The following is a 25,583-nucleotide window of genomic DNA, read 5'->3' as shown; positions in this document are numbered from 1 at the left end:
TTTGCTTATGTTCACATTTTTCTTCAGCAATCGTTTCGGGAAGGTGTGCATCCTGGAATGCCAATTTAATAGAACAATGTGTTCTTGCAATGAGTAAGTGCTTGGTTGGAGGCCCAGTGTCCATCTGCTGCCTTAATACTAAACCTATAACTATATGCACGTAGATCTGTTTCCCCACACTCATATAGATATATTTACATATGTACATTCTAGTCTTAAAACCTCTGTACATACCATTTTAGACTTCACTTTTTATGAAATCAGATCACCAACTCTTTCCTCTTAAAGACCCAGTGAGAAGTTTGAACTACCAGGCTTCCCATTAACAGCCAACGGCATTTAACTATTACCCCCATGGGAAATGGTCATTCAAACATAACTCTCCTCATGCTCTCCCTGGTTCCTAATTAGAAAAAATATATTTAGTGCTAAGCTTAAGACACTCACTAACTCTCCCGACTATAGCCCCCTGAAGCTTGTTCCCTCCTTCTTAGTTGCTGACAACTTGAAAAGATGTGGTTAAGTCCAAAAGTATTGCTACTAGCATGCTAGTCCATATCTGCATGCGTCTGTTCCAAACGAACATGTGTCAGCACGTCTCTGCAGCAGTGGATGACTGCAGAAAGCAGTTCTGTGAATCTGTTTCTGAGAGACTGCCGTCCTGAGAACTCTGTGGAGCTGCCACCTGAGGTGCTCATGAGGTCAGAATCTATTCAACAGCAGTTCCTTACAGTGCGGAACATGCTTGTGGTGGACACAAGGAATAACCACTAAGAGAACTGTATAATATATATATTAGAAAGTGATACAAGTAACGGAAAATAATACATGGAAGAGATCTGATAGGGGTACACTTACTGAAATTGTGGTCATGGAAGCCCCATTTGAGAAGGTAGAAGTCAAAGTCCTGCTGTGAGGCAGAAAGTCTGTGCCAGCCCCTGGTCCTGAGGGAGAGAGTGTACTTGCTGGTGCTTGGCGAAGCAGCCTAGAAGCCAAAGGGGGTGTAGCAGGATGATCAGAGGGGGAGTTACGTTGTGGAAACATTGAAGTGACTGCAGTGAGCAAAATTGTACCTAGCTCTGCCTTCATAAACTGTATGTTTTCTTTGAAGAGGAGAGATTAGTCAATAATTACACTGGGGTTACAAGAAAGAGGTACATGGCCTGGTGGAACGTCATAAGATGGGGAGCTGACATTCTGGAGCTATGTGGAGACTTCCCTGAGGGAGTAAAATGGGGGGCGACTAAATAAAGGAGCTCCATCAAGGGTGTCGTAGCAGGCAGACTACGTGTGGCCTGCACATGCCCTTTCACATAACAGAACATCTTGAGGTGAGTCACCAAGGGCTAGAGTGACTGGAGCCAAGAGGGGGGTGGGACCAGGAATTAGGCTAAGAGGATGGTAAGTAGAAACCACACCTACAGGATCATTTAGGGCAGATTGAGGAGCGGCGTCTCTATTATAAGATCAAAGGAGGCCTCATTAAAGGATAGGGAGCTGGGGCAGGAGTAGTGAAAGGAGAGGTAATTAAGTTGCTTTTTAAAAATGAATCTATCTGTGACTAGAAAATGGATTAGAGGGGACACTAAAAGATTCTTATGGTGATCCTTATGAGAAATGGCGATAGAAGAAAATAGTTACACCCACTCCCCCCTTAGGAGACCCAATGGCGCTATCAGATAAGTGTTGGACTATTAACCAAAAGGTTGGCAGTTCCAACCCCTCAGCCATTCTGAGGGAGAATGATGAAGAGAGCTGCTCTCCCAAACATTTACAGCCTCAAAAACCCTCTGTAGAGACACTGGGACACAGAATCAACTAGTGAAAGTGGACTGGGGGTTACTCCTCCATACTGACATGAGTGGGTTCCAATTGCATCATAATATTCATTACATAAATGCCAAATCACATCATTACATAACTGCCATTGTTATAGAACACTTTGTTATAAACTGCCAAATTATATCTTGTGTAACCGCCAAATGCCATCATTGCGTAAAATACCAGCTTGTATCTTGAATCCTGGCATGGCCAGGTTGACATAATCTTAATCATCATAGTGTTACTCTTGCCTCCCACTTCAGCACAAGTTACTGCCAGGTATATTTGAATTAATTTAAAATATTCTGATAGATTTTGTACTATGGTCATACATGCAAAATATCAGACAGTGAGGAGAAGGTGTAGCTGGATTTAGGAGAAGTGATTGATGAAACTCAAAGATCGAGGGTAGGAATCCAAATGACTTAGAGATGATTGCTGTATTTCTGACTTGGAGTAGATCAGGAGGATGGATAGCTGGACAGAAAGTTGAATGGATGGACAGACAGATTGAAAGATGGGACATTTACTCAAGTGTGTTAGTCTGGATTGACTAGAGAAACAAATCCAGAGGCATTTATTGGTGTGTAAGAGAGACCTTTATATCAAGAAGTAATTATGCATCAATAAAACATCCCAGTCCAGATCAAATCTATAAGTTTGATATTAGTCCACAAGTCCGATATTAATCTGAATTTCTCTTCAGACTCAAGCAGCACATGCAATGATATGGAATGCAGGAAAATCACAGGCTTGTGGGTGGAAAGTCCTGTGGGTCCAAAAATCAGATTTAGAGATTGATCCCAGAATTCTGGAGATCAAGAATAATAACCTTTGATAAAGTGCTTAGACAATCAAGCGTCAGAAAGAAGGTAAGACGACTCCCCACAAACTCACTGCCAAGAAGCCCACTATGCCTCCATGGCTCTTGAAGGCCAGGTTAAGCACATCTAAGACCAAGACAAAAACATAAAGCTTAATTTGGAGCCCCGACCGTTCAATTCGGGGAGCCCTAGTGGATAGTAGATTCAAGATCACCAGTGCTCATCAAAAAAGATGAGGCTTCTCCTCCTGGAAAGATTTACAGTCCAGAGCAGTTATCAGCTGCCCTACAGGGTCCCTCTGAATTGGAATTGGCTCAAGGGCAGCGTTTTGTTTTGTTTTTTTGGGTCATTAAGCTCAAGGGTTCCTCACTTGCTTCTTGCCCAGAGTCTGGGTGGCTGGGTCAGAGACAAGTCCGATAGAGCTGCAGTAAAGTCATGAAGGTGCAGGAAGCAAGTATCTCGTGGGTGCCTCAGCTCTTCTGCATCTTGCACCGTAAACAAGGAGCTGTGCAGGTGCGCCGGCAGCCCTGAGTGGGAATTTAATCATGGAACAGGAGTCTTTATTTACAGAAATCCATTGTAATTAAAATACATTTCAAGTGTTCTCTCAAAGGACAAATGTTACTTAGATCATTATGAGTCCAATTTACCTTAAATATGCCATCCATGTTTAGCAGAGAGCACAAAGTGGAGAGAGTTGAAAGATTGTCAATTACATAGGCCATTTCTATTGCTGTAGTTATAACCTAATCACACAGGCCATAACTACAAAGCTCTGACTGATAGCCAACATGTGTAATAAAAAGTACTAAAATAATTGAGGGTACTTAACCAAACCCCAAATCCCTGCTGTTGAGTCAATTCTGACTCACGGTGATCCTATAGAACAGGGTGAAACTGCCTCAGAGGGTTTTCGAGGCTGTAAAGCCTTAGAAAAACCAACTGCCCTCAGAGTGCTTGCGGAGTTCAACCCCTGAGCTTCACCTCTGTACTGCTGGGAATTCTGTTAAAGGGACTTTGAGGAATTTTAAATGGGACTGCGAACGAGTTCATTCTCGTTTGGCCCAGGGCTGAACATTAGCATTTCCACACTAGTCACACTGAATCTGAATATACATTTTAACTACATCCTGTAAGATTCTTCTTGAAATCCAATAAAAATGTAAATTCAGATTCCTTATAGCTGGGTGCAAATACAAATTCTCAGCAAGGGGTCTACGTTGAATGAAGCTTAGATTTAAAGCTAGCTTTAAATCTCTCATATCACCTACTCATTGAATGCACACACACATGTGTGTGCATTCGAGTATGCATACTTACATACATACAAGGGTTATGAAATCATTAAAGTGAACTAAAACCACTGTCATTCAGCAGATTCCTTCTCAGAACAATCCTATGTACTAAGAGCAGACAGCCTTATCTTTCTCCCGATGAACTGCTAGCGAGTTTGAACTGCCAACCTTGTGGTTAGCAGCCCCACCCATATCTCACAGTGCAAGCAGGGCTCCATTATTAAACAAAAAAATATCAAAATGTGAAAATACATTTTTTTTCAATTTAGGTGTGAGCATTTCTGAAGGCAAGATTTCCATCTCACCCTTCTCCAAATTTGATTTTTGCACCATGTCAAAATTCCAATTTGGGGCTCCTTGAGGGACTCAAATTCTAGGCGTTCTTTCAGTTTGGAGTACAGAAAGAATGTGAAGGTCAGGTCTGTGGGGCAAATGGAGTAAGGTGGCCCAGTGCAATTCTCGTAGCTCTTGCTATTTGAAAATTATGGTGGCAGCAATTGTACAATTCTGCATGATCTAATGGAATTATGGATTGTTATACTAACTATAAGAGCTCCCAATAAAATGATTTCAATAGTAAAGAAAGGATACAAAATAAAAAGGGGTTTATTGTGGTAATGGAAAACATTCATTGCTACAACATTCCTGGCCTTTTTCTTACCAATGTAGTTTTCTTTAACTTCTTCATTATAAGACACTGAGCCCATCCTGTGTACTTTGAGAATTGATGAAGACTACCCATTGGGAATCCAAAAACGAAAGAGTTGCCACAACCTCTGAGCTGACCTCTCTGCCTTGAATTTAACTGGCTCTGCAGATAGCCTTTAAACACTGTTTTGATTGAAGCTTTTTTTTAAGGCATCCAAACAAGACGAAGACAAGTATATTACTGGCAGAGCTTATCTGTAGGTATCCACAGATCAGACACATGATTAAACATGACATAAACCCATGCGTGTATAAACTGGGACCATAGTAGTCATACTTTTTATTACAATCATATATTTGCACATACCTGCATAGAAAAAGATATTTGATAGATTATGGTTTTTCAGGAGTAAGTAGTGCTTTGTTTTCACCGTGTCTTTTTGTGCCTCTTTCTTGGCCAAAAATATTGCTGTTGTCTCATTTTATTTCGGAAATGTAGGTTTTCCTAAGGGAAATGAAAAGAATACCAACAAGCCCTCCCTGCAGATGGAGTATGTGAGTGCTTGTGAGAAGTAGAACCAGCATTCAGATCAATATCTTTGGGCACTAAAGTCATTTCCGTTTTATCTGCTGTGCAATATATACAGTCCTGTTGCCCTCTGACAGCAGGTACTGCCCGCAGTGCCTTCCCTGGTCTTCCACGTCCTCTGTAGGTTCCTTTGAGTCTGTTCTCTGAAAGAGCTGGAGGAAGAATTTACAACTAAGCATGCCTGTTTCCTCTTTAAAAAAATGTCTGTGACGTTCCATCTGCTTAGGATTCAGGCCCTTACTTTGTCTTTCATTGATGTTCTTTCATATGTCTGTTAGATGCTTCCTACTGCAGGGCCTAAGCTTGTGCCCTCACATTAAGGACCCTTTTCTCTTTACCCTACACTAACCAACTTTCTACCTGTATGACTTCCGTTTAATGTCCCTTTATCAGAGAATCCTTTGCTGACCCTTCAGATTAGGCCAGGTCCCAGGCGCTGCACTCTCATAGCTCTGCCCCTATCCAACTTAACACTTATATGTTCATTGTCTTTTCTATTGTCTATAAATTCCATGAACACTGGGACCTTGTGGCTCACTTATTAGCCATTGTATCCTGAGCACTTAGCATAGTTCTGGGCACATAGCAGTTATTCACGAAAAACAAATTGGATAAATGAGAAGGTTTCATTAAAGAAGGGCCATTTGATTTGGACCTCAAAAAGAGTAAGTTTGGACAGATATGAGTAGGAATGAATAGATAACCGAGACTTCTAAAAGATGAAAGTGCTCTGACATTAGACAAGACTATATTAAAATTAAAATATTATGGAAATAGCCCAAACATCTTTGTTAATATTGAACTGTGGTTCATTCATTAGCATGAAGGGGCTTAATTATGTTTTACTCACTTGTTCTGTGTAGACAGGGCTGCATGATAGTGTGTGCTTTGCTGGCATCAAAGTTGTACACTGTGTATTGGGGATATTCAAAATATATACTGTATGGTCTCTGGAGACAAGAGTTTATGATCTAGTAGAATCAACTAAATAAAAGATATAACTTTGCATGCAAAGATCAATGAAGACAACCTCATTCTGCTTAGGAAATAGCATGATGAGGGGAGAAAGAGCAATTAAATTCAGAGAACAGCCAAGTTATTACCATATTTATTATCTATTTATTTTTGTAACTCACTGAAATATAGAAATGATAGAAAAACTTTATTTCAAAGGTTCTGTTGAAAGGGAGAGGAGAGTGCAGTTTTAAAAGAGACAGAAATATCTAAAGAGTGCACTGTAGAACAACTTGAACAACTCAAGAGGGGTAAATCACAGGGGATGGAAGGCATTCACCTTGAGGATCTAATAGAAATATAAAATTGAAAGGGGAGATTCTGAAAAGAGTGCACAATATACCCTTCACATCTTGCTCTAAGGCGTCCCTGCCTTTCCTCTGGCTACCTCGAGTAAGACGAAGTAGCACAAGAAGATAACCCTAATCTCCCCTTAGGAGGAGCTGTCTGAAAGCCCGATGTGTGGGGGATGCCCATGATTCAGTTCTGTCATAGCATCTTTCATTCAGTAAGCTCCAAGGACATTGCCGGCAGAGTTGCTTGTAGCTTCATTCTTAAAAAGTGGTGTGTGCACAGCAGCTCTCCTAATAAATACAAAAACCGTAACAATCCACTCATTCCCAGGGCCGCAACAACTCGCCCATCCATGACTTGGGAAAATGTGTATAAGGAATTTCTGGTTAGAAGTAAAATGCATTAAAATCAATTGTCATGATGAAAAACTCTCAATGCATATGTTTTGGGGGGTTACTTTTGTTTGTTTGAACATCAACTATAAGGATGGTGAGGAGAAGAATTTGGGGCTCCGTAATGCAGCTTATGGTAATTATAGTAATAACTGCTACTTGTTCAGCACTTCCTAGCTCCCAGGGTTTTTTTGAAATCATTTACTAGGTACCTGGCTCCACAGCTCATACACACCTGACCCTGAAACTCATACGCACACGCACATACCTCGTGCCCACTTGACCCACGGCTCATACCTATAACCACAACGCCATGTTCTACTTGGAGAAGAGGAGAACAGTTCTTTCTGCCAGGTCTCTTTCCACATCTGGCACAGTTGGTCACTGCATTCCAGATAAATGAATTGAACCCCTACTCTTCAGAAGGCACTTTATCCAACATGAAGCTCTTCCCAGAATGTAGCCATTTGTCAGTTTGTCATACTGTGGTGATTTGACTGTCACTATTATGCTAGGAGTTCTGTTTTCATATGCCACCAGGTTCACCCAGGACAGACAGGTTTCATCGGTGCTTCCAGAACAAGAAGTCTACAACCACTGACCTAGTAATCTATTTCTAAAAATTCTGGATAACAGAGCCTTGTCTGAGACTTTCACTCATTGTAGATACACCATCAGAAAGGGCAGATTAAACTTCAAATTGCCAAATATAAGTCAGACACTACTTAACAAAAAAAGCCACGCTGTGGCTTGGTAGTATTACTAACTGGCTGGTGGCAATGTTGGGTAAGTGTTGGACTGCTAACCACACAGTTGGTAGTTCAAACCCACCAGCCACACCTCAGGAGACAGTTGAGGCTATCTGTTTCTGTACAGATTACCGCCTCAGAAACCTTATGTAGAGTGGCTCTGAATGAGAATTAGCTCAGTGGCCGTGGGCTGGGCTGGGGTTTTGGTTCAGTCACACAGCTGGTGGGTGGGTGGCAGCTCTATCTTCCCCAGGTGCTCCAAGAAAAGATGGAGGGCTTTGAATGCATGAAAGATGTCTGCGTTAGCGCCATCACTGAAGGCGGGGCTGTGGGTTTATAACCATCATTTTTCAGTGTGGATGCCATAAAACAACCTTCAAAATATGTGACTTTGTGTGTGATTTACTGATGTTGCTTAAGTCTCAGTCAAAGAAACCATGTATTGTTCATAGGACTCTATATAAAAGTCTTAGACCTTTGCTAATGTTTCATGTCTACAAATGATCAGAGAATAAGTTATTGAAATTGACTGTCAACTGTAAAGAATTCTAAATCCTTTCCACTCTTCATAGCAAAAGAGCAAGTTTCGGAGGGGTTTAGTTTCCAACTGAGGAGACTTGCTTGTGCAGTCGTTAAGGACTCAGCTGCTAACCAGCAGGTTGGTGGCTTGCACCCGCTCACGGCTCCACAGGAGAAAGATGAGACAATTGGCTGGCATGAAGATTTTCAGCTTAAAAAATTCCATGGGGCAGGTCTAGTCTGTCCGTTAGCTCACTATGAGTCCTAAGCACCTCCACAGCAAGGGGTTTGGTCTGGTTTAGATAGGATTGAAAGCTTTGTTCGCCTGTCAGTCCTTACCATGGATGATGAATATGTCATATGGTAGCTTTGTCATGCTAACATCCAGGGCTCTGAACAGAATAGTAGGTTGTTTCCCCTGATTGTTTGCCTTTCCTTTGCAGATGATCATTCCCGGGTGAGACTGCAGACAATAGAAGGAGACACCAACTCAGACTATATCAATGGGAATTATATTGACGTATGTATTTCAAAACCGCTAAGAAATCTCCCTGTTGAGACATGGGAGCAAACATGTTCCTGTTGCCCCATTCACGTACACCACAGCAATGAACAGTGAGGATGTAACCACTCCTTTACTCAAGCCAGTCTACTTCTGCATGAATTTCTCTGTAGCATGCGGGGCTTCTTTCCTTTCCGAACTGATGTGGATTAAGAAAATGTCATTTCCATTTGTGTCGACAACTTAGATTATTCAACGCTTTTAAGAAATAGGTTTGCATATTAATAAGACAAAACTCTATAATTTCTGATATGGTGATTTTCAACTTCTTGCCATCACTGCATTTTTAAGTTGTCTTCAAAGTAGTCTGCAGCTGTTAACCAGAACTTCTAATGCAAGCAAGCCATGGCATTAAATATGTCGGGTGTTTAATTATTGAAGACTGCCTCTTTGTTCATTCTGCAGCATGTTAGCTTAATGTTTTACATTAGAATAAAATCTTTAGAAGACAGTCTGTTTTCAGTTGAAAGAATGAATGAAATCAAAAGTAGCCTGAAAATGAAGGGAAAATTGCTGTTACCTTGAAGGCACACTTTGACATGACACAGGTGGGGCTCCATTGTAGTTTATAAGGTATATTCTCTGTTGGGCCACCTTATTACCCCATAGCCAATCACTACTGCCTTTGACGGGTTTTATCCATATATATGAATTTCTTGTGTTTTTGTTCAGTGTTATTTGGATCCTACTAACTGTGACTAGTACAACAATCTCTAGGAAAGATATCTAAAAATACATTTTGTTTCTTGATTTCTTTGTTGAACATTTTCTTGATGGTGTAGTATTTGGATGTTACAAAAAATAACATAACAATATCTAGGAAATAATTGCCTAAAATATGTATATTGTTTTAAACGCTAATAGGAAATAAATATGTGGCCTTTCTAGCTATAGACTTGGGCCTAGGGCTTTGGAAATGATTATTTTAAAAATGTATAAGCCATTTATCTAGGGAAATCCCTCTAAACAATTTTGATAATGTCTGAAAACATACCAGCCAAGGTGTTCTGTTTTGTTTTTATTTCTACAGAGGTTCTTTCTAACCCACATTATATTTACGGTATATACTCATGTCTATGCGGAGTTTTTCAGCACACCTTTTTATGCCGTTCTTGTGGTAAAATTAGGTGCCTCAGTTGATATTTGGGTCGGCTTATATTTGAGTATATACGGTAATCCTTCTCTCAGCAAATGCTTGGTGAGTACCTTGTGGGAGTTCTCATTGACGTTCAGGACTATTACCTTCTCCCTGAGGGCTCGCAGTCTATATTCTGAAATATTAGGATGACATCAGAAAGCTGTGTTGTCTTCTGGTCAAATTGAACACATCTTCCTTTGAGAGGATGGTCTTGTTGAGACTTGTCACATTCGCGGCTCAAGCCCTCCAGTCCCTGGTACATAGGTTTCCAAACTTCCTTTGCCCACCACCCCCTTTTCAGAGATAAATTATTCAATGCTCCCTTGGTAATTAATGTACCACAGCTCATAGCTGTTTTTGCAGCCCTCGGGATTATTCCAGAGCCTCACTGTGGGAAGCACTGCCCTCGTGGGTCCCGGAGGACAGAAGCAGAGTCCTGCTCCTCTTGGCATCTCCTGTAACTGGCACATGCCTCAAGCACAGAAAGTACTTAATGGAGACATGTGTGATGGGTCTCTGAGCGATGAAGTGCATGTGATAAGGTTAGGCATCATAGAGACAGAGATTTGAGATGTATATAAAGACTGAATGAGTAGAGATAGGACAGAAGGTATTCCAACCTGAATAAGTAACATTAATAAAGATATAAAAATAGGAAAAAAAGAATGAGTTCCAATTTTTTCTTGCATTTGTGAAAGCCCAAAAGATGGTGCAGTGGTTAAGTATTTGCTTTTAATCAAAGTCAGTGGTTCAAACCCACAAGCCACTCCTCAAAAGAAATATATGGCAATGTTTCTGTAAAGATGTACAGCTTTGGAAAGCCTGGGGTGTTTCTACTCTGTCCTAGGGAGTGTTGCTGTGACCCAGAATTGACTCAATGGCAGTGGGTTTTATGCATTCAGTTAATAAAATCATATTGATTTTATTTCACTTGCTATTGTAGGTACTGGAATTATAAATGAACAAATCATAATTGGAAAAATAAATACATAAAACCCTGACCCTTTTACCTAATAGAACTGCTGTTCTAATCATGAAAAAACGTTACTAAATAAAGTAAATAGGTTGGGTCTATACAGTATATTAGAAGATAGTATATACAGTTAAAGAATATAAAGCCATAAACGGGGAACAATGAGTACTAGGACTGGCAGGGCTGTGGGTGAGAGGTGTTGGGGGGCGGGGTTACAATTGTCAACAAAATGGCTAGAGTGAGCTGGGCTGAGAAGGTGACACTTGAGCCATGTTGATGAGTGGTGGGACTATATAGAGACATGCATGGGGGAAGAGCATTCCAGAGGGAGGAATGGTAATGCAAAGGCCTTGATATAAACCATGTCTTGCAAATTTGAAGAAAAACAAGGACATGAGTGTTGGTGGATTAATGTGAAGGAAGAACACAGATCATGGTACCAGGTAATGGAAATAACTGAAAAGGCTTTGGCTTTTGCTGTAAGTGAGGTGGGAAGTCAGCAAAAGGATTTTGAGTGGACAAGCAGCAGCATCTGACTGCTGAGTGGAGAATAACGTGTAGGTGGGCAGGAATAGAAGGAAGACCTATTAGGTTGCTATTAAATAATAAAAGAATGGTTTATGGCTTGACTTGGCTTGGGCTATAGCTGTAGAGGTTATGAGAAAATCAGCATTCTGGACATACTTTGAAGATAAGGCTAGCTAAAAGTATTTACTGACAGATTAAAACTCAAACTCACTACCCAGTAGATATCAAGTCAGCAGCCCTGTAGGACAGGGTAGAACTGCCCCAAAGGGTTCCAACACTCTAACTCTTCATAGGACAAGAAAGCCCCATCTTTCTCCTGAGGAGTCACTAGTGGTTTCTAACCACTGACTTTGCGGCTCCCAGACCAATGCATAACCACAACACCATGAGGGCTTCTTTCAGATAGATTAGATATGGGGAAATAGGAGAAAAAGAAGAGTCAAGGATGCCTTCCAGATTTGGAGTAATCATTAGCTAAAGGAGTCTGAGGGGAACAGATTTGGGTGGGAACTAAGGAGAAGATGAGTTCCATTTAGCTGTATTAATCCTTAAATATATATACTAAACATCTGCATGTAAATATGAACTAGTCAGTTGGATGTCAACTTTGGATTCCAGAGAAAAGGTTTGGGCTAAAACTAAAACAATAGCATTTATCAGTATATGCACATTGTCTTTAAACTAAAGTACAACATCTGGGCTCAAACATTCGCATCTGGGTGAAAGGGGAGGAACCAAGGAACAAAACTCTGAAAGGATGATAGGGAGCTCAGTAGAAAGAAAACCACGTGCATGTTGAATCCTGAAAACCAAGGCCCCCAAAAAAATTGCTCCAAGGGTCTGGGTTCCATAGAGAGGGCCAGAGAGATGGCCATTGTGCTCAGGAGCCAGTCTTCGTGGACAAATTGCGTTTACGGAATGAGTTCTCCCAACCTACTGGTACTTTGGTAAGCCCTGGACAAGTCGAGCCCCTGTGGGACTTAGACTTGGAATGAATAAGTACCTGAATGTTACTTAATATTGATAATGAGTTTATGATTTAAAACAATGTTTGGACAAGATACGTAAAAATGTGCACACATGTGTCATGTTTGTGTTTGTTGGTGACTTATTCTTAAGATAGGCATATTACTTGTTTGATAAATCTCTATTTTCTCGCCAAGTTTCTCTATGCTGTTCTGCTGGCTTAAGGCTCAATATTTTGGGTAATTTCTGGTGACAGATATAAAGAGTATTAATACCCAGGATGACATAATGTGTAATTTTCTCTGGGTTAATTTTACATTTCCTAGACAATTCTTCTACAGTGCTAATTGTCCCGTTTTCTTTAGTCTCAGTTTTCATCGTCACCTCTTATTAGAGGGTCATGGTAAAAGGAATGAGTCTTGTACAATTTCTACTCTTTAATTTCTGGCCCTTGCTGCAGCATTGCGCCATGGCAATAGCAGTGTTTAAGAATTGTTTTAAGTATTACTGTTGATGTAGCGTCTATACTGATATAACAGACCATGTGTTAGACCCTAGGCACATCGCCAATAGCATCCTAACACAAATGAAATTCTATTGCACACTCCCAGTCTTGTTTGCACTCTAATAAGAGTCATGGTCATGTTATTACAGGGAATCCATGCATAGTTAGTGTTTACTGCTCATCTTTCACTTCATAGCTGTGTAGGATTAAGTTAGCACACCTCTGGAAGTATCAGAACTGTTATATTGGAAGCACCTTTGCTTATTAAGAGAAATTCAATAGCAATGGGTTTGATGATTTACTTTTCAAGTGAAGCAACTCGGTATTTGTATATGCATTCAATTCAGAAAACTTAGTATGTGACTTCTGTGCCACTTATCAATTTTAAATTTGTCAAATACTCTTTCTCGATTCTTTTTTAGGGTTATCATCGACCCAATCATTATATTGCTACCCAAGGTAAGTTTATTCCTGCTCTTCTGGGTTTCCTTAGTCATTTGCTTGTTGTCTGTCATGCTCTACCTGTTTGATATACCATCCCACAGACAGAGAGCAAACATTGCTATGGCAGCGTCCCCTGCAGTCCGAGTCATCAGCACATTCATCCTTGTCTGCACTTTATTGGCTTTCTTTGAAATCATGAAAAGAAATGTGCCCATCAATTCATTATTGGATTCAGTATGTCTACCTTTGGAGTAAATTTGACATTTGCAAAAACAGATATATAATATTCATTCAGTAAATGCATATTTAGTGTTCTCTGTACAAAGAATATGACAGTTACTGATGGGTATGCACGTTGACACCAGCGAGCGAGCTCCCCCGCTCACATTGTCTCTATTTTAATGGGGGAGAGGTGAGGTGACCTGTACATCAGGAGGTGCAGTATCAGTTTCAAACATCTGAAAGTGGTACAGATAAAATATTAGAGAATAAAGAGGTTGTTTTCAGGTGCAGTGATCCAGAAACACCACTGTAGCAGAGGTGGCGATTGGGAGGAGACTCGTAGATGAAAGAAACATCTTAAGACCAGATCTGAAAACAAGAAATTACTGCTCCCAGGTGGAAATCAGTTGGTGGTGGATCAAATTCTTAAGGAAATCCAGGCAGTGTTTTTTGTTTTATGTTCCCAGTGATTAAGAGGCAAGTCAATGTGGAGAGTGAAAGTCAGGAGAGTCGTGAGGTTTTAGTGAAGCAAGAATTAGGCTGTCAATCAAAGTTGAATTAAAGGAGTGTTTTTCCGAAGCAAAGGGAACCCAGTTAAGGTTTAAATGCATGTATGCTATCCATTTCATCATTATATTTTTTCTAGTAATATCCCAGAAACAAGAGCAAGGAAATAAAAGAACATGGTGTGCCAAAGTTAGGAATACAACGAGGGTGCACAGCAGGAAATCCAGGCACAAAGGGGCCAGAGGCTTGGAAAACAGAGTTTAGAAAGGCTGGGCTTGGAAATTAGGGAAGTTGAGTTATGCAGTGGACCATGCAGATCAGAAAGAACTCAAGAATTGAAGAATCCAAAGTTCAGTGGTAGAAGCATAGAATAGGAGATGAAGTGGTTTTAGCGAGAAAGAAGCATCTCAACACAGCAGAGCAACTATTTTGTAATGGTAGAAACGTCCTGTGTCTGTGTGCTCTATTAAATATGGTAGCAACTAGTTGCATGTACCACAAAGTGTGGTTGGTTGCTGTCAGTTCTAACTCATAGCAACTCATTGTTCAGCAGAACAAGCACGACGCAGGCCTGCACCATCCTAACAAGTATTTCCAGGCTTGATCCCCTTGCTGTAACCATTGTGTCATCTCTTCCATTAAGAGGCTTTCTCCTTTACCACACATCATGTTATTCTCCAGAGACTGGTCCCTCATGAGTACATATTCCCAAGTGTGTGAAATGAAACCTCGCCATCCTCACTTGTAAGGAGCATTCTGGTTGTACTTCCTCTAAGACTGGTTTGTTCATCCTTCTCTTTGCCCGTGGTATATCCCGTATTCTTCACCAGCACCATAATGTACATGTATCAGTTCTTCTCTGTCTCCCTTAATCATTGTCTAGCTTTCAAATGCTAAAAGGTGATTTAAAAATACCATGGCTTGGGTCAAACGAGCCTTAGTCTTTAAAGTGGCATATTTGCTTTTGAATACTTCAACTAGGTATCAGGCACCAAATTTTCCCAAGCCAGTGTATCATTTTGGACTGTTTATTTCATGGACATTGATTGTGGAGCCAAGTAAAATGAAATCCTTAACACCTTCAATATGATCTCCATATATATTTCTTGATGGTCTAGTGAGGAATTTTTATTTTCTTTTTAAATTTTTAAACAGTTGTTATTGACATGGAATTCACATATCATACAATTCAGTAGTCTAAACATATTTTAAACGATGTGCACTCTTCCACACCATAAATTTCCGAACACTTTCTTCTTTCTTGTACACGTTATTTGCTTCTCATCTCTCCCTAACCTCCCCAAGGAACTGTTAATCCAGTTCCTCTCTCTACCGATACACCTATCCTGGATTTCATACAAAGGGAAACAGACCCAAAAAGAAGAAGAAGAAACCCCAACAATAAAAAAATAAAGCATAGTATAGCTTTAATTGAAAAGATAACAGAAAAGAATGAAAGCTAGAACAGACTTTAAATGGGCCAAAGGGAAAACAAAAGATAAAGTATTCAATTTTAACCTTATTTTGAGATATAATCCATACTGAAGTATGTTAGTCTGGGCTGACTGGAGAAACAATATTAGCCCATATGTCCGATACCAATCTATAAAGTCCTCTTCAGACTCATTAAATACATGCTGAGTGTAGAACGATCACAGGCCAGTGGGTAGAAAGTCTTGTCAGCAAGCATGCCGCATAGGGAGTGAGCATGTGTACTGCCTCCAAGGAGCTATTTATCTCTTTAGGGCCTCCAAATGAGGGCATCAAGCTGCGACCTGCTTGACAGGCTAATCTCCACCCTTTCACTCTTAAGTCTCAAATTGACAACAGATTATACAACCACGGCATGAAGGTCATCGTCTTTGATCTTTATCAATAAGTGGTTCAAGTCCTCTTAGCTTTCACCAGGGTGTGTCATCTGCATATCATATAACCTTCCTTCAAGCCTGATGGTGCATTTTCTCCGAATATTTGCTCAGCATACAGATTGAGTAAGTATAGTAAAAGGATATATAGCCTTAGCATTTGGTCTCCCTTTTGACCTATTTTAAAGTTGTTTCAGTTTTAATATTTTCTGCTTTTTTCCAATGGACATTTTTCTATATTTTATCTAGTTGTTATTTTTGTTGTTGGTGGGTTGTTTTTGTTTGATTCCTCTTTGTGTTTTGTATGAGTTTCTCTATATGAAATCAAGGAAAGGTAAATCTATAGCAAGAGTAACTGGATTAATAATTACCTAGGGGCATGGCAGAGGAGATTGGTGGGGAAGGGGTGGGGTGAGGAATGGGAAGCTAACAACAGTGAATACAAGAAAAAGAAAATGTTCTGAAATTAAATGATTAAATTACATGATTTGTAAAGTATATGCCATTAAAGCTATTTTTTAAAGAATATAACCATGAGAAACTTTCCTTTCTGATTCTGCACCATGCAGTATCCGCTGGTCAGTTTGTCTATGTCCAGATTTCCCATTGAACATTAAGTGCTCTGGAAGTCCCATTCTTTACACTGGTATTCTTAATTTGTTATGATTCCTGTAATCAAATATCTTTTCATAGTCCATCAAACATAGGTAAACATCTTTCTCCTATTCTCTGCTTTCAGCTAAGATCCTTAGCAATGAAGTCTGACAGCAGCAATGAAGTCTCTCATTCCACATACTCTTCCTAATCCAGCTTGAATTCCTAGAAGTTCCCTGTCAAGGTTCTGCTGAAACTATTTTTTAGTTATCTTCAGTAACATTTTACTTGCATGTGATATTAATGATATTATTCAATAATCCAATAATATCCACATTTTTTGGATAATCCTTGCTTGGAAGAGCACAAATGTGCCTCTCTTCCACTTGATTGGCCAAATTAGCTGTCCTCCAAATTTCTTGCCATATTGATTGAGTGATTCCAGCATTTCATCCATTTGTTGAAACTTCTCAAATTAAAGTCCTTTGCTTCCTCAAGCTTTGTTTTCACTAATGTCTCCAGCACAGCATGGGCTTCTGCCTTCATGTGCTACCTCTTAAAATGTTTGAAAATCACCCAGTTACTTTTGGTATTATGACTGTGCAGTTCCCTGCATGTCATTATGAAGCTCCTCCATTCTGTATTGTAGTCATAGAATCCTCTAATATTTCAACTTGAGACAATTTTTCTTCAGTTCTTTGAGCTTGAAATATGCCAGTGCATTCTTCCCTTTTGCACATTTGATTAAAATGCTTTACTTCATCTTCCTCAGCTGTCCTTTGGAATTTTCTGTTCCACTATTTTACCTCATTTCTTTCTTTTTACTTTAACTGTTCTATAGGGAAGAGTAAATTTCACAGTCCCTTCTGAGTCATTTTTATCTTTTCTTTCCTGTCTTTTTAGTAACTTTTGTATTTTATATATAAAAAAGCAAAAGCCTCATTGCCACCTAATCAGTTCCAACTCAGCTACCCTATAGGACAGGATAGAACTGTCCCTGTGGGTTTCTGAGGCTGTAATCCTTTACAGAATTAGAAAGCCTCTTTCTCCCACAGAGTAACTGGTGGCTCCAAACTGCTGACCTTGAGATTAGCAGGCCAATCATGAGGCAGATCAACTTTGAGATGACACGGAGACATCATGATACTGTTATCTCAAAGTTGATCTGCCTTTTGATCATCAGTGTTCAATGTGTTGAATCTGTTCTTAAGATGATATCTAAACTAAGGTAGGATATACTCAAGGTCATATTTTGGCTTTTGTAAACCTATTTTCTCAAGGCTCAACTTGAGCTTGTATTTGAGAAACTGATGGTCTCTTCCGCAGGCAGCCCCCGGTCTTACTCTGACTGATATTGAGCTGCTCCATTATCTCTTTCCACAGATGTAATCAATTTGGTTCTTGGTTATTCCATTTGGAGAGGCCCTCTTGCACAGTCATCATTTATGTTGTAAGGAAAAGGGTATTTGCTATGTTACTGGTCTTATAAATTTACATTACTGTCAGTTCTGTCACCAGGACCATATTTTCTAGTTGCCAATCTTTTGTTTCTAGTTTCCATATTGCGATCAGTAATTATCAGTGTATTTGGTTGCATGTTTCAGATTGAAGAAGTTGCTAAAAATCTTTCATTTCTTCATCTTTTGCATTAGTGAATGGTAGGTGAATTTGAATAAGTCCAGTCTATTAACTGGACTCCCTTTTAGGCATACAGATTGAGGTAGTTAGTTTATTGTGCCAACCTGGCCAATAAACACATGTTGGGTTAATTGAAGGGCAGGGGGATAAACAGCTCAGTGAGCCTCGCCTTTCTAGTTTCTGGGGTCTCTTGCTTTGTGATAGTCGGACCAGGGTGTAGCTGCCTTAGCCAGTTCCCTGCTTCTTGCAAAGCTCACTTCCTGCAAGACATCCCTGAGGAGAAGCCACATGGACCTACCCCGATGCCGCCCTGGGAGCTGGAGCAGCTGTGTGGAGACCCCTGCCAGCACTGAGATGCTTATGCATTTACTGACTCGGGTTTCCTCCTGCAGTTGGCATCATTGCGTCTGTTTTGAGATGGAGGAGGACTTGGTGGATTGGTGTTGGACGTATGGGTTAATGTTGGACTTGTGGGCTTGGGCAGCACTGGGTTGGGATGTTTTCTTGATGTGCACTTAACCTTTATATAAAACTATATATATATATGGGTTTCTGCGGATTTGTTTCTCTAAAGTGCCCAGACTAACACACAGTTATTATCTTATTGCTCTCAGTGTTACATTTCTGAACAGCCCTTGAAATGTGCCTGTTCATGAATTCCACACCATTCCTTCTCAGTTAGGCATTCCTAGCATAGTGGACCATGTGATTGCCCAATTCCAAAATATCCATCCATTTCAGTTCACCAATCCCTAAGTTACTAATACATATGTTTCATTTCACTTTTCCTTCCAATTTTCCTAGATTCATACTTTGCATGTTCTTCATTCTGAATATGGGTGGATGATTACAGCTGTTTCTTCTCATTTTGAGTTGTGTGACATCAGCAAAGGAAAGCCTCAACGGCTCTTGCCCATTCATGTCATCAAGTTCAACTCTACTTTGGGTTTATGAAAGGAAGTTTACAAATTACAATTCAGGTGAGAAGGGCTCAGGATACAGTTGGTTAGTCAGGACAGTTTCTTCTCTGCCGTGCTTGCAGGCAGGCCTCTCTCTGGCTTACACCCTCACGGCCAGACCTCTGCTCTGTTAGCACAGCATTAGGAAGCCTTTTGAGGGCTGTGAATCAATGCTCAAAGGGCATACCACTCTGCTTTAATTGTCAACCAGAGGGCACTTAGCTCCACCTCTGTGGTTCAGCAAACCCAGTTCTCCCAATTAAGTGCCCAGAAACACCCTACACTACAAGCCAGCCTCCTGCCCCAAAGCACTCAGCTGTACTTCCTCTGTGGGCTGAGAATCCATCACTGTGTCTCAGCTGTGGCTCCTGGTTCTGCTGCTGCTGCCACCACTCACCAAAGTCACACTGTCGCCTGGATTGAGGAACCCCAAAGAAGACAGACCTTCATTCCCAATTCTCTTTTGCTGGGAGTGAGATTTCCACCTCCGCTTCGGCAACGGCTCTCTTGACCTCCAACAGGATGGCACTCATGATAACCCTGTTGGCAATAACAGTTGAGTCATCATCCAATCGTTGTGTTCCCCAATCTTCTCATCCAGACCCATCAGGAAAACCAAGGGCATTTGGGGAAGGAAGGCTATGGTTAGAAGAGCCATGTTAAATAATTCACGGCGGTGCAGCATATTTTACACAGGAGGAGTTGAAGTCTTCAGAACATATGTGCCACCTCATATTCTTACCCGTGAGAGCACAGCGGAGCTGTGGCCCATTGGAGCTCTGACTCCTTGGCTTGATTTGTAGCGTACTGCTGCCAAATGGAATTAATTGATACCGTGAAAGATCCCCACTGTTCTTTGAAATCCATACTGACGGTTTGCAAGATGTTCTAAGTTGTGGGTCATAACAGATCTTACTTAATAAATGTAATAATAATTTTAAATTATCCACTTTTTAATTTTTTGTGTGAAAATTGGCTGTCAAATAGACAAATAACTCCAGAGATTTTAGTTTATCCATTAACTTGAGTAACCAGTTCACAGAGATCATAAAGTTAAGTCTTATTAGAATTTTCAAGATTGAGGACCTCTATATTAATGTGACTACACCACTAGCAAAATAAGAAGATGAAAATCCCCAAGTCTCTTCAGTGGCCCCTATGTGTCTTCATACTCTCTATCCCGTTATTCTCAAAGCAGATGATTCTCTCAAGAAAAATGCCAGTAAGGAAGTTGTTCTCTGGCCTTTGGGGAACGGGTTTGAATAATTTCATTGCTTGTTAGCCCTCTATGGCAGCATTCAACTTATCAAGTGTTGTGGGCCAGGTGTATCTCTTTGTAGACCACTAAACAAAGAAAATGGCCCCCAATTATAATGGACTACCATCAGAAAGGAGGCCTGAGCTATTGTCACCTGCCCCCTCTGGAGAGCCAGGGCTTGCTGCATAAAGGATTTTGCAAAATAGCAATACTAGCATCACTGTTGTTGGGTGCAAGAGAGAGGAAAGCAAAGCGAGAGTGCCTTTAATATCATGGTTAGTCAAGAGAGAGCACATCTTTAGAGTAAAACAGTCAGTCAACAATATTCAGATTAGAGAATTAGAATCTTTTTGTACCACAAGCATAACATAAGCAATAGGCTCAAGTTTCCAGTAATAAATATTTCCGATAATTTGTAGTAATGAGTTTAGACAAATGGAATATATTCATGAGTTTTTCATTAAAATTTTAAAAGCAGAAACTGAAAAAGTCTAACAAACTAGATGATAAAAACTAACAGGCAGGTACAATTTTAAAATCTCTCCTCATTTCTCTTTTTCTTCTCTTCTGCACTGATAAAATTCTTAAAAATTTCTTCACAGTAGGAATGAAAGAAAGTACATCAGTGGTCCAATTTACTGACAACTGGCTTCCTCCCTAAAGGTTAGAAATATACAGATCAAAATTTCACCCAAGTTCATTGAATACAGAGTGCAGGTCCTGAATTTATATATTCAGTATCTTTATTGATTTTTCTGCCACTAACTGACTTTGACCTTTGGTATTAATTGCAATGTTTTTGTAAATTAAAGGGACACATTCAAGCCAGATTTGTTGCTGTTTTCATACGTTCTTCCCCTCAGCCTCCTGTATAATTGGTTTCCATTTATTGGCTAAATATACTCACATTAGTGACCCAATATTTACTACCAGATGCAATTAACCGGACATTTTAATTTTTTTAATTATAATGGTTAAGATTGATGATTTAGCAAACCAGGGGTTGGAGTAGGAAAGTCAGACCTCTAACTGATCCCAGTACCTAGAGCCAGTGGTTCAGATTTATGGACAGATGAATAAGCAGGGGGTCGGATTACCCATAACTGATTATTCTTCCCAATCACACTACGACCCATAAAGATCTTAGGGGTCATCTGCTAGAAACAGCAGCACAGGGGAAAGCTGCTTCTGCCGGGTGCCTCTGGGGGTTCTCCTGCCGAACAGCAAGTAGCCAGACAGGACCTTCTTCCAGCCTCCTGGGGCCTGGAGAGATTTTTTTTCATTGTTTCTTTTTTTAAGCTGATTTAAAGTGAGTCCTGTTTTAGATACTTTGAGAGAGAAGGTGCTGAAGTGTTTATAGAGTTTCGGGCATTTCTAGACTTACTAAAATCAAGTCTTCTTGTTTTCGTTAGCTCCTGTTGAGTCAGCTGGACTCATGGCTACCATAAGCACGATGGGACAAAATGTTGACAGGCCCTGTGTTGTCCCCATGATCTGTTGCACATGGGGTCATTGCGGTCCAGAGGGGTTTAATTTGCTGATTTGTGAACTAGATGACTGGGCTTTTCTTTTTAGTCTGCCTTAGCCTGGAAGATCTACTAACACCAATTTGGCATCATAGCAACACAAAAGCCTCCCCTTACAGATAGGTGCAGGAATTAAAATCAAATTCCCATGTGGAAGGTAAGAATGTTATGAAAATGCTTTGCTCTCTGTAAAATCAATATACCTAAAATAAAAAACTTAATTAATATGTCTTTTTTATAAACTACTTCAGGGTTAAAAACTGTTGTGGAGTGTCTGTGTTTATGTAAAATGCATTTGAGTGCATGGCATTCTTTACCTGTTACCACAAGGAGCCCTTGTGGCATAGTGGTTAGGAGTTGGGCTGTGAGCTGCAAGGTTAGCAGTTTGAAACCACCAGCTGCCCCGTGGGAGAAAGTTGGGGTGTTTTTAACTCCAACAGTCACAGTCTTGGAAACTCACAGGGGCAGTCCTTACCCTTTCCTTAGGTCCCTATGAGGTGGCACCAGCTCGATGGAAGGGAGTTTGGTTTGCATTTGGAACTCTAACTGAAAGACCCTGAGTATTATTTTGCTCCTTAATATTTTACTCTTACTATCAATTCTTCTCATTTCAGGCAATTGGCAACTACTACTCCTTATGCATTGCATCCTCAGAACTATGGTCATCAAGGACTGGGCTTCCTTTTTGTCCCTAGCTGAGTTTTTTGCCTGCATATTACTAACTCGCATTTATTCTGAAAGATTTACACTTTTCAGACTAATGAGTAGCACATGTCATATATTTTACTCCTTAAAAGTATGATGTACAAGAAACCCATTTTCCACAGTCAGAAACCCTGTGTCCAAATCCTTGTACCTGCATGGAAAAGTTATTGGACCTTCTAAAGTTATTAACATAGAATCCAACTATTGGGTCAATAGTAATAATCAAAGGTGTAAGAGCACCCATGTATACAGTGCTTACTATGTGTCAGCCAAGGTGCCCTGGTGGTATTGTGGGATAAGTACCCCAAGATTGATGATTCCAACACACCAGCTACTTCATGGGAGGAAGACGAGACTGTCTGCTCCCATCAAGATTTATAAGCCTTGGAAACCAATGAGTTACACATTGCTATGAGTGGAAACGACTCAGTGGAAGGAGGATGTGCCAGTACACATTCTCAGCACCTTACATGGGTTAACTCATGTAATTTTGTTTACCACAAATATGGGGAGGTTTAATTTATAGAAACTGATGAACAGAGATGTGATCACAGACCAAGGATCACGACCTAGTTGGGGGAGAGAGCTTGATTCAGTCCCAGCCATTTCACTGCAGCATAGCACTCATCACCGCTTCACCATGCTGCTGCCTCCCATGGCTAGAGCTGTGATAGATGTCACAGCATACAGTTCAAGAACATGAACTCTGATACACACATCCTGATTCCTCTACTGTAAGACTTTGGATGCAGTACTTAACATCTTCGTGACTCATAATATATGAAAATACTGAGAGCCTACTTTGTAGGGTTGTCATGCAGATTAAACGAGTTGATATTTCTCAGTTGCACAGGACAGTGTTAAGTCCCTAGTAGATGCTGTATAAATGTTTGCAAAATAAGTAAGTGCTTCTTTACTGACCTTGATAATGACCACAAACAGCACAAAATAGGTCTTACTAATAACTGATGTTCACATTTCAAAGTGTAAGTAGTCTTGGGTAAACCTCTGTATAGCTAGTGCTGTGTCTCAGATGAGGAAACCTAAGCGATGTGTTCGTAAGCAACCATGGACTCATTCATAGGGACAATAGCCTTGGAGAGGTTGCTGTCCAGATAGGTCCTCTAGAAAATGCCATGGCCCTTATCACCACTTCCCTTTCAAGCTCAGTGATGCCTTTCAATGCATGTATTCGGTGTGGTGTGAACATTTTTAATAAGAATAATCAGAAAGATGAATATGGTTTGCATTTTTCCAGCTCAAAACTCTCCTTCAGGCATCGCAGCCAATAAATAATCGCACTTTGAATGGTGCACTTCAGTTTCCCTGCAAGTCATGGTCATCGCTGTGTGTTATCGGAGCGTCCGTGGAGGTTCTGCATACAGTATCAAAGAGCCTTTGTCGTCAGCAATGAACACTTGAAATTATTTTGCACTAGAACTGAGAGAAAAGAATTCTTAAATCAAAAGCTGAGCTTCAGTAAACAACTTTTGTTTTTATTGTTCGAAGCACCAGCACAGTTTGCATTTCACATTCCAGTTCTACATTAGCTAATATTGTTCTTCCTGGCTAAGTTATGTCTACATTGTCTATGGATTTTAGGTTACGTTTTGGAGCTATTCATTATGTCCTGTTTGAGAGTGATTTAAAAATATTATCTGGTGAAATAGGAGCCTCTCTTATTTCCGAATTTAGATAGAGAGGCTTTGAGAAATGGTTATGTATGCACAAGCTCAGGAGGGCTAAATATGCCCTCGACCCTGTGCCAAGTTCTCCATGCAGGGCCATGCTGTCTTTACCTCCAATCTTTGGTTTTTAAAGAGAAATCAAAGAATTGCAACCAACAGCTATCCCTCCCATCCCTTTGAAACAGTGGTTTTTCTTCACTAGATTAAGTTCTAAAGATATTGACCAGTTAGTCCAGTTCCATTATTACTGACCAAATGGTTCAGTTCCGTAGACACCACTCATCCTTGTCCTCTTAATAAACTTGCTCATTAGCAGTAGGACCATTTAGGTTGAAAACTAAAAGCTGAAATAAAAAATAGATCATGTTAGGTAATACCCACCCAGGTTATTATAGCTACCATTGTAGAGAAAGATCGCTTGAGTAATCAAACCTGTTAATACAGAATCATGTGAAGGTAAATGAAACCCTATTGTTAAGCAGGATCAATTTATCTTAAAACAAATGCTTTTTAAAATCTTTACCAGTGATTTAAAGATGTTCATTATGGAAGCGGAACAGTATAGAATCTTTTAAAATTTGTATCAACTTACTGTCCTGCTTCCTTATTTTGTAGTTAAAACCTAAAGCTCAAATTTCCTTAAAGGATCTCTTCATTCATAAGTTCATGTGTGCCAAAATATTTTCAAACTAACATTAATATTTTATCAGAGTTCATGCATTGTTCAATTTAGGAGAAACCACATTTGTTAGGAACCAACCAGTGAAGTCACTTCTTTCCTCCAAGTTTATCATCTGAGAGGGTAGAATTCCATCTAACTCCGTATGCAGTGTGCCAGGGGCGGACTTGTAGGACTTCTGGTACCATGCACCTCAGGAAGAGGAACACTTGGGTGAGGTCTAGTTTGCCAGAACTGAGCACCTGTTTCTGTGCCCCTAACAAGGACCTGCCTCAGCGCTACAAGGGAAGGACAGCTATGATCCCCAAATTGCATGGTGTGGGCAGGCACATATATCAACAACTACTAAGTATTACCAGCCTGCGATTTGGATGTAACACCAGATTTGGGAACTTCTTTAGCATATTTCTGTTCTCTCGGTTCCTCTCGTCTCACGCACCCACTTAAAAGATGAGAAAATAGAGACCCCGTGCAACCCAAGGACCACTTTCGCTGTTTCCACAACAGGCCTCTTCCTCACCCATTGTCATGGTCTTAGACTTGTGGGTGAAGGCAGCAAAGAGGAGAGGAGCTCTCTGAGCACTTGTTTGGCTGCCTGCTCAAAAGGGTGCTGTTGCCACTTCCTGGGGCCCTGGAGCCTTTGTGATGGTTGCACTGAGCTGTGTCCGGAGATTCAGCTGA

At 40.4% G+C, this 25,583-nt stretch overlaps 1 protein-coding gene across 6 annotated transcripts in view; it reads left to right on the top strand.

Annotated features, from left to right (window-relative positions):
• The window catches only part of PTPRM (protein tyrosine phosphatase receptor type M), a 707,951-nt gene that overhangs the window by 596,944 nt on the left and 85,424 nt on the right, over window positions 1–25,583 (top strand). For all 6 annotated transcript variants that reach the window (XM_045290818.1, XM_045290817.1, XM_045290815.1 and 3 more), the window contains 2 exons: window positions 8,589–8,665; window positions 13,240–13,276. In XM_045290818.1, the coding sequence (XP_045146753.1) occupies window positions 8,589–8,665; window positions 13,240–13,276 (114 nt within the window). The remainder of the gene's footprint in view (window positions 1–8,588; window positions 8,666–13,239; window positions 13,277–25,583) is intronic.

The sequence above is a fragment of the Echinops telfairi genome, unplaced genomic scaffold (assembly GCF_000313985.2).
Source record: "Echinops telfairi isolate 266 unplaced genomic scaffold, ASM31398v2 ScPeMD7_57;HRSCAF=196, whole genome shotgun sequence".
Classification (NCBI taxonomy): domain Eukaryota; kingdom Metazoa; phylum Chordata; class Mammalia; order Afrosoricida; family Tenrecidae; genus Echinops; species Echinops telfairi.
The sequence above is the reverse complement of the archived record's forward strand: the minus strand, read 5'-3'. Positions and strand labels throughout refer to the sequence as shown.